At 41.9% G+C, this 10,552-nt stretch overlaps 1 protein-coding gene across 1 annotated transcript; it reads left to right on the plus strand.

The window, feature by feature from the left end:
• The first annotated feature begins 812 nt into the window (after window positions 1–812).
• On the plus strand, window positions 813–10,196 carry LOC118905021 (54S ribosomal protein L12, mitochondrial-like). Its single transcript, XM_036871228.1, is given in 3 exon segments — window positions 813–959; window positions 9,565–9,918; window positions 9,920–10,196. Coding segments are annotated over 3 exon segments (675 nt in total). The 3' UTR covers window positions 10,094–10,196.
• The last annotated feature ends 356 nt before the right edge of the window (window positions 10,197–10,552 follow it).

Consider the following 10,552-nt stretch of genomic DNA (forward strand, 5'->3'; position numbering starts at 1 on the left):
TCTTTCTTCTGCTCTCTAATTTCTCTGTTTCCTATGATTTCCTCTGTTTCATTATATAATTAGTTGCTTTTGTCTTTGCCTTTCATGTGGAAAGCTTTCCTAAAACATTGAATGATTCTTGCCTGTCAAGTCTTATGTCCAATTAAGGCATGGAAAAGTGGATTGGAAACTTTAGGTACATGGACAGAGCTTTTGAATGTCTTTGGAGTGAAGGGCACCAAACCAGACTTCAACTGAATAATCTTCAAATATTAGTATCCTTCTAGGACTAAGAAAGTTCTCTTGCTTTACCTAGTCTTCAGGTTAATGCTTGGCAGCCAGTGATCTGGAAGTAAAGCAAAGAACGGGAGACTGGAAGTCTAACCACTCAGTGTACAGACCCTCCCTCTACCCCCCTGAGTTCATCACCTCACCCCCAGCCTCTACTGTGCCTGGTGTTTCCTGTGGCCAGAGACTTTGGGGTATTATTTCCTCGGATTTGAACTTCAATCTTGCCTTCCACTCACACCCAAGTCTCAGTCTTTCTTGGAGTCTGTGTCAATTGGCAACTTGCTTGTCTTCATAAACCCTATTGGCAGACACTTAGGTGGAAATGCCCTCTGCTCTACCCAATCCACTTTTCATCTTTAAAGACTGTTTTTTTTTACATTCCTTCTCCACCCTTGCTTTCTTTCATATTCTCTTTATGAAGTTATAACATATCAAACCATTTCTTGATAATTGAGTCTGCAAAGTACAAAATAAACAGTTTATGTTGGCCCAGGTGCTCCAAAAGGCCGATGCCAAGTTCAGGAACATACCGGTGAGATAAAATGGAGATGCAGCTGGAAAGGGAGCCAGAGTCATCAAACTGCAATGTAGGTGAAATGGAGATGATTGGAAAGAAGGTTAATTGGAAGCATCTTACAGTACAGTGCAATTTAAGGAAGTTCAGCAAGGCTGTCAGAGAGGTTCTTAAGGCAAGTTCACCAGTCAGTAGAGTCCCACATCTCCAGGGTACAATCTTGCTCTGCTACCTCTGCTGTGCTCAGTCCCTGTCTGGGATCAGACCACTGGAGGCAACGTGGGGGTGGATTTCAGAGGGCAGCATCCAGGGCCATTGGTTGATAACGCTGTCTACAGTTGGAGATCTAAGAGGCACATTCTCGTGACCAGACGAAACATCACAAAACATACAGGGAAAATATATTCCTACCGCTGCACATAGGATTGGAAAAGTAGTTAAACCAAGTACCCGCTGGAGGTAAAAACACCTAAAGTAGCATTCATGCCTAAATACACCCAAGGTTCCTCTGGTTTGGGGGTCAGTAAACTGCAGTCTGTGGGCCAAATTCAGCATGCTGCCTGTTTTGTAAATAAGGTTTTATTCGAACACAGCCACCCCTATTCCTTCATTTCTGTATCATCTCTGGCTGCTCTACAACAGCAGAGTCGCAGAGTTGTGACAGAGACTGTATGGCCCAAAAAGCAGAAAATATTTATTCTCCATCCTTTTACAGACAGTTTGCAGACTGCTGCTCTAATTTAAAGCCCATTGTTATTTAATTAGAGAAAAATTTGTAAAATACAAAGACTTTCCACACTTTATATTTCCAATGAAAGTTTCCAAAAAATATACACTAGTTCAATGACAAAGGGAGAGAAAAGAGTCCTAGAGAGAACCATCACAACCCCAGCTTCTCCCAAGATAAGGAGTGTCCATGTTTCAATTTACTGAATTGCATAATAACTGCCAGGGTCTATGCTAGTCACTGGGAATACAAAGATGAAGACTCAATCTTACCCTTAAGGAGCCCAGAGCCCAGCAAACATATAAATCACTGTAATGTAATGTGACATATGCTCTAAACCAGCGGTTCCCAACCTTTTTGGCACCAGGGACCGGTTTCACGGAAGACAATTTTTCCACTGACAGGGGGCAGGGGATATGGTTCAGGAGGTAATGTGAGCAATGGGGAGCGGCTGTTAATACAGATGAAGCTTTGCTTGCTCGCCCTGCTGCTCACCTCCTGCTGTGAGGCCCGGTTCCTAACAGACCGCGGACCATAGAGGTCTTCCACCTGGGGGTTGGGGACCCCTGTTCTAAACAGAGTGTAAAGAGCACTTAAAGAGCACAGATGAAGAATCAATTACAGACTGGAACAAAATATGTCAGATAAACATAAGCATTTATTCACTGCCACCTCCCAAAATGCCGCTAAAGTGATAGTATAAGAACTATATGGTGGGGGGCTTCCCTGGTGGTGCAGTGGTTGAGAATCTGCCTGCCAATGCAGGGGACACGGGTTCGAGCCCTGGTCTGGGAAGATCCCACATGCCGCGGAGCAACTAGACCCGTGAGCCACAACTACTGAGCCTGCGCGTCTGCAGCCTGTGCTCTGCAATGGGAGAGGCCGCGACAGTGAGAGGCCCGCGCACCGCGATGAAGGGTGGCCCCCGCGTGCTGCAACTAGAGAAAGCTCTCGCACAGAAACGAAGACCCAACACAGCCAAAAATAAATAAATAAATTAATTAATTAATTAATTTTTAAAAAAAGAACTATATGGTGGTGTGCTGAATTGGGCGATTGGGATTGACATGTATACACTGATGTGTATAAAATTGATGACTAATAAGGACCTGCTGTATAAAAAAATAAATAAAATTAAGTTCAAAAAAAAAAAGAACTATAGAAACACATACACACATACACGCATACATTTATAGATACACATATATGCTAATATTTAGAAACATACAAACACACAGACACGTATATAGGCACAGCAAACCACAGACTGTGAGAATGTATTCACAATGTGCATGTCTGACAAAGGTCTTGCATTCAGAAAATATAAAGAACTCTTACAACTCAATAAAAAGAAGACTACAACCTAATAAAAATGAACAAAAGATTTGAACAGATACTTCACAAATGAAAGTATATGAATGGCCAATAAGTACACGAAAACATGCTCAACATCAGTGGTCCCCAGAAAAATGCTAATGAAAACCACAATGAGATACCACTACATACCCACCAGAATGGTTAAAAGTAAAAACAGTGACATTACCAAGTCTTAGAGTAAAGCAATTGGAATTCTCGTATTATTGTTGATACTATATGTGGTGATTGATTTTATGTGTCAACTTGACAGGGCCACGGAATGCCCAGGTATTTGGTCCAAACATTATTCTGGGTGTGTCTGTGATGAGGGGGGTTGGATGAGATTAACACTTCAGTTGGCAGACTGCATAAGACTGCCCTCCCTAATGTGAGGGCCCTCATTCAATCAGTTGAAGGCATAAATAGAACAAAAGCAGCTGATCCTCCCTCGAATAAGAGCTGCCTGACTGAGCTGAGACATTGGTCTTCTCCTGCCTTTGGACTCAAATGAAAACATCAGCTCTTCTTGGGTTTCAAGCCTGTTGGCATTTGAACTGGAACTGACACCTTTGGCTCTCCTGGTTCCCAGGCCTTTGGGGTTTGACTGGAACCATACATCACTTCTCCTGGGTTTCCAACTTGCCTACTGCAGATCTTGGGATTTCTCAGACTCCGTAATCACCAATATCTTCTAACAAATCTCTCCGTGTGTGTGTGTGTGTGTGTGTGTGTGTGTAAGACCACAAATGGATCAATCCTCTCACACACACACACACATACATCCTATCTGTTCTGTTTCTGTGGAGAACCCAGACTAATACACTAAGTAAAATGTAAAATGGAAAATATTTTGGAAAACAGTTTAGCGGTTTCTTGAGAGAAGTTTACATTTGGGGACTGTTTTTTTAATTAGTTAGAAGAAAACAACTATAGTCTCTCACAACCAGGAAGAAGAGATTAGGGAAATTGTGTTAAAGCTTATAAAAGGCCCAAACAGCCAAAAAAAGCAGTTGTTAATATATTTTCAACATTCACTTTAAAAAGTAACATTGTTCTGTCTGTTCCAATAATCTGGGATTTGCTTAAATGATTTGATGACCTATTTCCTAAACTATGAAAAATTGTGTGAAATGTACATACCAGAATTTAGCTCTTATTAAGCACAGCTGCACATTTCTTTTAATAGAAAGATCACTAAAACCTAAAACAAATTAACTAATAATATCTGCACATATAATTGAGTATAAGGGTGTGATGTTACTTAGTTACACATGCCTTGTTGTACTTAAAGCAACATTATGGACCAGTCTAGTCATGAGATTAAGGATGTAGAAGTACACTGTAAACTCTGAAAGGCTGTGTAAGTGGTGGACACTATTCCAAGCCCAATAACGCATAAAATTGCCCTCCAATAGCAATTGGCCTGATATTCCTGAGACCATTCCCGGCAGCTGCAGCATGGGGTCCCCAGCCTCACACTGCTTGGAGCGTGTTCCCTTTATCTCTACCAGTCACTGCCTTATTTCTCTCTCCCTGAGGTCGGTCATAATCTTATTTTTTCCTTAATAGCTACTCTCCTCTTTCTACCTGGAAACATTTAGAATTCTCCTATAATCTGTGGTTTACCAAATTTCACTTTAACTTATCAAGGTGTAGATTTTCTCTTCCCTACTCTCTTACCCATTCATTGGGCACATTCAATCTGAAATATATTTCTTCAATTTGGGGACACTGATTGTCATTATTTCCTCAAATATTTCCCCTCCTCCATATTTTTTTCTTCTGGGACTCCTATTTTCCAGATGTTGGCATTTCTACTTCTTTCCTCCATGTCTGTTGTTTTTATTACTTATGATTTTTATCTCTTTATCCTTTCTAGTTCTCTTCAAAATGAATTCCTCAATCACACCTTCCAGGTTACTAGTATCTTCCTTAGTCATATCTAACCTGCTACTTATTTCTTCCATGTGTTCTTTATTTCAGCTCTTCCATTTTCATCCCTAGTGGGACCTTTTTATGACTTCTTGTTACTGGTCTTGTTTCTGATTATTAGTGTATCCCCATATCTCTCTGAGGATATTTGTTAGATTTATTTTAATTGTTTGGACCGCTGTGTTCGTGTAGCGTATATTGATCCATTTGTGGTCTTACTTTTACATGATTCTACCTCACGGGTGTCCAGTTATTTGGGCTGGTGAGCTTGTGGTTCCTGAAAGGTATCAACTCCTCTATCAGATAATATGATATAGGGAAGGCAAAAGGTCAGGTGTTCGTTTGGGTCCCTTCCTATAAGTTTAAAGACAGAGGAAGAATGAGCCCTCTTATTTGCATCACTCCCCATCAGACTACTCTGTCCAGGAATTCACTTTAATTCTTTGAAAGAAGTCCCACTTGGAGGAAACTGGCTCCCTGCAGATTTGGAGGGGGAGCGCACTGCTGCCTAAGAATAGCCAGGCACCCACACCATTTCCATCAGCTTCTTACACCTAGCAGGGCTTTCTTGTGCCTTGGATTATCCATCAGTAGCCCCTGGGTGGCCTGTGTTGTTGCTGTCCGTTCTGGTTGCAGTGGCCCTGGGGAGATGAGGACCCTCCGGGGCAGAAGCATGAAGCTATCTATCTCCCACCCAGCTCCCTCTGCTGCTGCAGCTGCCCTCAACCCCAGACTGGCCCCACTCTTACTCTGCCACAAGGTTTCTCTGCCTTTCTGCTTCATTCCCCAGATCTCTGCTTCCTTATCAATTCTATAGTTTCTCTGATGCACACTTTGGGGAAAGAAAGCCAGAAACTCACCTTATCACAATCTGAAAGCCCTCTTTTTCTAATTTTTCTACAATAAATATATATTATTTGCTAACTATTTTTCAAGGTTATGCAAAAAGGCAGTCAGTGCCCTTTTAGTCTTCATTAAGAGGGAGGGAGAAAGGAGAAGGGGAAGCAGTTATTGAACACATATCATGTGTCAGGCATGTAGTTTAGTCGATAATGTCTGGTACCGTGAAGCATAATCACAGGTAAAATATTGTTTCCAGTTGTATCTGTGACATTTGTATCTGAGGCAGACATCAGTATTACTTAGTGTCACCATTTCTAAGAGAAGCCATCCATATGGATATTGGTGATCAAAGCGTATGCATTAGCAAAGCAGTGAATAAATTCGTTTACATTGATCTCCTACTATCTGTAAACCCCAATGATAAAATCTGAGTGGAATAAATCAAAATTTCTAGCATTTGGCTCTTTCTTATAATTATTTCTCTTTATTGACATTCTCTATTTGATGTGACATTACCTTCATACCTTCCTTTACTTTTTAAATCATGGTTTCCTTTCATGCTTTGAATATATTTATAGTGGTTACTTTGAAGTCTTCGTTAAATCCAACAGCTGGTCACTCTCACAGGCAGTTTCGGTTGCCTGCTCTTTTCCAGTATATGGATCAAACTTTCTGTCTCCTTGCATGTCTCATAATTTTTTATTAGAAACTGGTCATTTTAGATAATATATTATACCAACTCTGGGTACCTCCCCTACCTTCCAGGGCTTGTTGTTGTTATTTTCTTATTTACTTATATAGTGACTGGCTGGATTATTTTAGTGAAGTCAATTTCCTTCCACAGTGTGAAGACTCTGATGTTGATTCTCACAGGGCACAGCCTTGGTTACACTCACAGTCACCCTAGGACAGCAGTGGTTTTAGTGGGGTTCCCTCTGACTGTCTCTTTCTAGTAATTGTTGGCCGATTGCGCTATTGTTTTCAACAAAGCCCTGGGGCATAAATTGCTCCGTAGACTCTGCGATCAAATTTGGGGAATGGCAATCAAAACCCCACCATCTTCAACAGTGTCTTGCTCAGGGTATGTCCTCCATCTCACAAGTGGGATGGGAAGAAAGGAGTCTGCAATTCTTGGCAAAATTCACCCAGAACTTATCAGCAACAGGTAGAGAGGGGTAGGGTGGCAAATGCTGAAGTCCTGCCCCTACAAGAGGATAGCTCTCTGACCAGGAGCTGCGGGGAGGGACCTCTGTGTTCTCGGCTGCACCAGTCTGGCGTGGAGTTTCTGTCTCACTGAGCAAGAGAGGGGAGATGGGTGTGAGTCTTGATTTAAATACTACAGACTTTCACTATTCTTGCCAAGTTTTAGTAGATTTTCTTGAATAAATATTTTTTTCATTTGCTGCATGCCATTAAGAATATTTGCAAGGACTTTAAATGGGTAGCTTTTTAAAAATTATTTTCACCAGTTTCACACTGGAGAGCAGGTCAGTGGAACTCCTCACACTGTCATGCCAAACCATTCAGACTTCTTAATTCTTTATTACGCTGAATTATTTGGTGAGTTTTCAACAGTCTTCATTTATCCTACTCACATAGATTATATGCATGGAATATGCAGTCAGAAAATTAGAAACTGGATCAAGAGGCAAAGATAAAAGAAACAGGAATAAATTCCTAGGTACTATCTTCCTGCTACCGTTTTCAACTTCAAGATTAACTTAGTTAACTTGAGCTGCCTGTAGGTTTTCCTAGCCTGTATGATGGTTTCTTCTGTAACAGATAAATTTCAAACAGTTAAACAAGGTCAAGTGTAAGGCATAAAAACTGGTTTCACTGTTTAGATCATTACAATGTTTGTCCATCCCTCAATTGGTTTTCGTGAGCCAGGAAAAGTTGAAGCGTTGAGGGCTCCCATAGAGACTTTCTAGTTTCTGTCTCAGCTGTATCATTAACCACTCTGGAGAATGACCTGAGGCCTAACTTCTTAAAGAACACAACTTCTTTTCTCTGGAGTCAGAGTGCTTGGTGTAGTCTTCCACCAAAATTTGTCATCTCACAGTCCACCAATGAGGTCCTGTCTGCCCTTAACAAGCATATTTAACTGCTTTGTTTCTCTCATTTTAGATAATTTCAAACATCAGACAGAAAGGATTTGTGTCTTCGCTGTCAGCTGTCATATGTTTTATAAAGGAAAAAAATGTCCTCCTGAATTCTGTTAAATTATGCACGTTTTCATTTCATTATTCTTTTGGAACTGAATAACCATCATGAACATTCTTTTTTCTCAAAATCTTGAATTTCTGTCAATGAAGATTCCTCAATCCCTTTGAACAGCATATGAACAGCTCCTTAATTTGTCCTATTACCCTTGCAATTCCACAAAAAGCTTTACCCAAAGACTTCCCTTCAAGTACATATAAAGTGGGTGGTTAGAAGTGATTGAGAAATAAGCCATAACCATTTGAGCAGGTATAAAGTTAGTATTTGAAAATAAGAAACACTTGGTTTAGAAGCAAAAAAAAAAAAAATGGAAGAAAAGAACATGAAACATGAATAACAAAGATTGACTTGAAACACAATTGACTTTAACCACAGCATTAAATAATAAGCAGCCAATTATATCCAAAGCTATTGATATTGTTGTACCTTTTGGGGTGTTTCCTCAAGAAAGAAAAAGCCCACCACAAGCCCATTACTTCCACCCAGTCCATCTCCTGGCACTGACATGGATTTATCAAATGACTCTTAACATTTGTTGGGTGCTTACTATGTTCTGGTGTTGGTCTAAGTGCTTTACATGCATTAAGTTACACATTCCAACTCTATGAGACAGGCACTATTATTATTCCCATTTTACAGATAATTGGAAATACGTACTGGTTCCAGAGTCCATGCTCTTAAACACTAAAGTACAGCACTTCTTAAAGTAATTTCTGACTATGGTTGAGAACACCTATAATCACAGAAGAGAGCAAAGCTCAGGGAAATTCCCCCCCTAATATTTAACCTAAGTGTGGGAATTAAAGGGTCCCAATCGACATCAACTCCATCCCCTAAGCTTTTCACCAACTGAGATATAAAATGAAAGTATAAGGCAGATGGGAAGAAGGGTAAGATATTACCTTTATTACTGGTACAGGCGATATTGAAGAATGTGGTTTCCACCTGTAGGGCAAGCCTCAGAATTAGGCAGAACTGCATACCTGTTGCCAGGGGTCTCCAAGTACGGCGCTTGCATTCATAAAACTCCATGCATGATACCTGCATCTGTAAAACCCATGTATGATGTAGGCATCTGTAAATCTCCACGACTGGTGCCCATATCTGTAAAACTTGCAGTCTGGAGGAGCAGATCAGGACATAGCTTTGTGAGGAGGCCAACTCCCAAGAAGAAGAAAAGAGAGGAAGGGTCTGGATTCATTCGTCTAGTTTTTCCTTCCAAACTCAGCAATCAAATGACACTCCCCCTCCTATATCGTTTGGGCCAGTCATTCAGAGTCTTACAATATCCCAATGTTTTTCAGAGTTTCAAGATCTGTAATCTCAGCCTCTCCCTAAAAGTGCAGTTTATGAGATTCTTAACAACAGAATGTAGCCTTCCTTTTCGTAGTTAGTGATGAAAACAGATTCTTCCAATTCTTCCAAGCATCACCATTGTTAGTGTCTTCTATGCTCTACGGTTCCTTGATCTCTTTTTATGGAATTTTTCCCAGTGAGAGCTAATACTGGTAATGTTCCTCTCAGGGGCCTCAGCAATCTGAACTCTTCCTTCAAGACATGTTTTGTTGCTTCCCCAGCGCGTATGCTCGGCGGTCCGGGCAGCTAGAGCGTCCTTCTTACTGGGAGCCGCGTGTGACCTTCTCGCTTGCGGAGCGATGCTGCCGGCGGCCGCAAGCCTCCTATGGGCGCCGTGTCTTAGGCTTCGAGCCGCCGCCCTCCGCCTCGCCAGAAAACGTTGAAGATCCAGGATGTGGGGTTCATGCCGATGGGTGGCCTGGTGCCTGGTGCTGCCCCTGCCGCAACAGCCCCCGAGGCAGCAGAAGAAGACATCCCCAAACAAAAAGAACGGACGCATTTCACCGTCCGCCTGACAGAGGCAAAACCCGTGGACAAGGTGAAGCTGATCAAGGAAATCAAGAACTTCGTCCAGGGCATCAACCTCGTCCAGGCGAAGAAGCTGGTGGAATCCCTGCCTCAGGAAATCAAAGCCAACGTGGCCAAGGCCGAGGCCGAGAAGATCAAGGAAGCCCTAGAGGCAGTGGGCGGCACCGCGGTTCTGGAGTAGCCGCCCAGAGGACTGTGGACAGGGGTCCCGGGCCCCGAGTGGGGCTCTACCTGCTCCTCGCGAAGCACCCAGGCTCAGCGGACAGAGTGGCCTCGGAGCAGAACTGGGCACCCGCACCACATGGCCAACTCCGTTCTGGGACAGGTGTGGATGGACCTGCTGAGATGGGGAGGGAGGGACAGCCACGGCCCGTGCAGCCCCAGGGAGGACTCTAGAAACTACCAAAAGTGTACATGCCCCGCTGTGGCCGCTGGGAAAAATGCATTGTCCAGACAAAATATATATATATATATATATATATATATATATATATATATATATATATATGTTTTGTTGCAGCCTGGCAAAATAGCATAAACACAGAATCTGGAATTTGGAATTTGGAGCTCTGAGTTAAATTCCACCTGTGCAAGTTTCTAGGCCTACCTTGAACATGTTGTATAACCTTTCCGAATCTTAGCTGCCTCATAAGTAAAGTGTAATAATGATAATAAAAAACAAACCTCAAGGGGTAATCTTTATAGGATCAGATGAGATAATAAATTTTGGGAAGTAAGAAACCCCATATAAATATGTCCTCATTACCTAGCCCTGAATAGCATTAATAATTGTTATTGCTATT

This window comes from Balaenoptera musculus, chromosome 12 (assembly GCF_009873245.2).
Source record: "Balaenoptera musculus isolate JJ_BM4_2016_0621 chromosome 12, mBalMus1.pri.v3, whole genome shotgun sequence".
NCBI classification, from domain to species: Eukaryota; Metazoa; Chordata; class Mammalia; order Artiodactyla; family Balaenopteridae; genus Balaenoptera; species Balaenoptera musculus.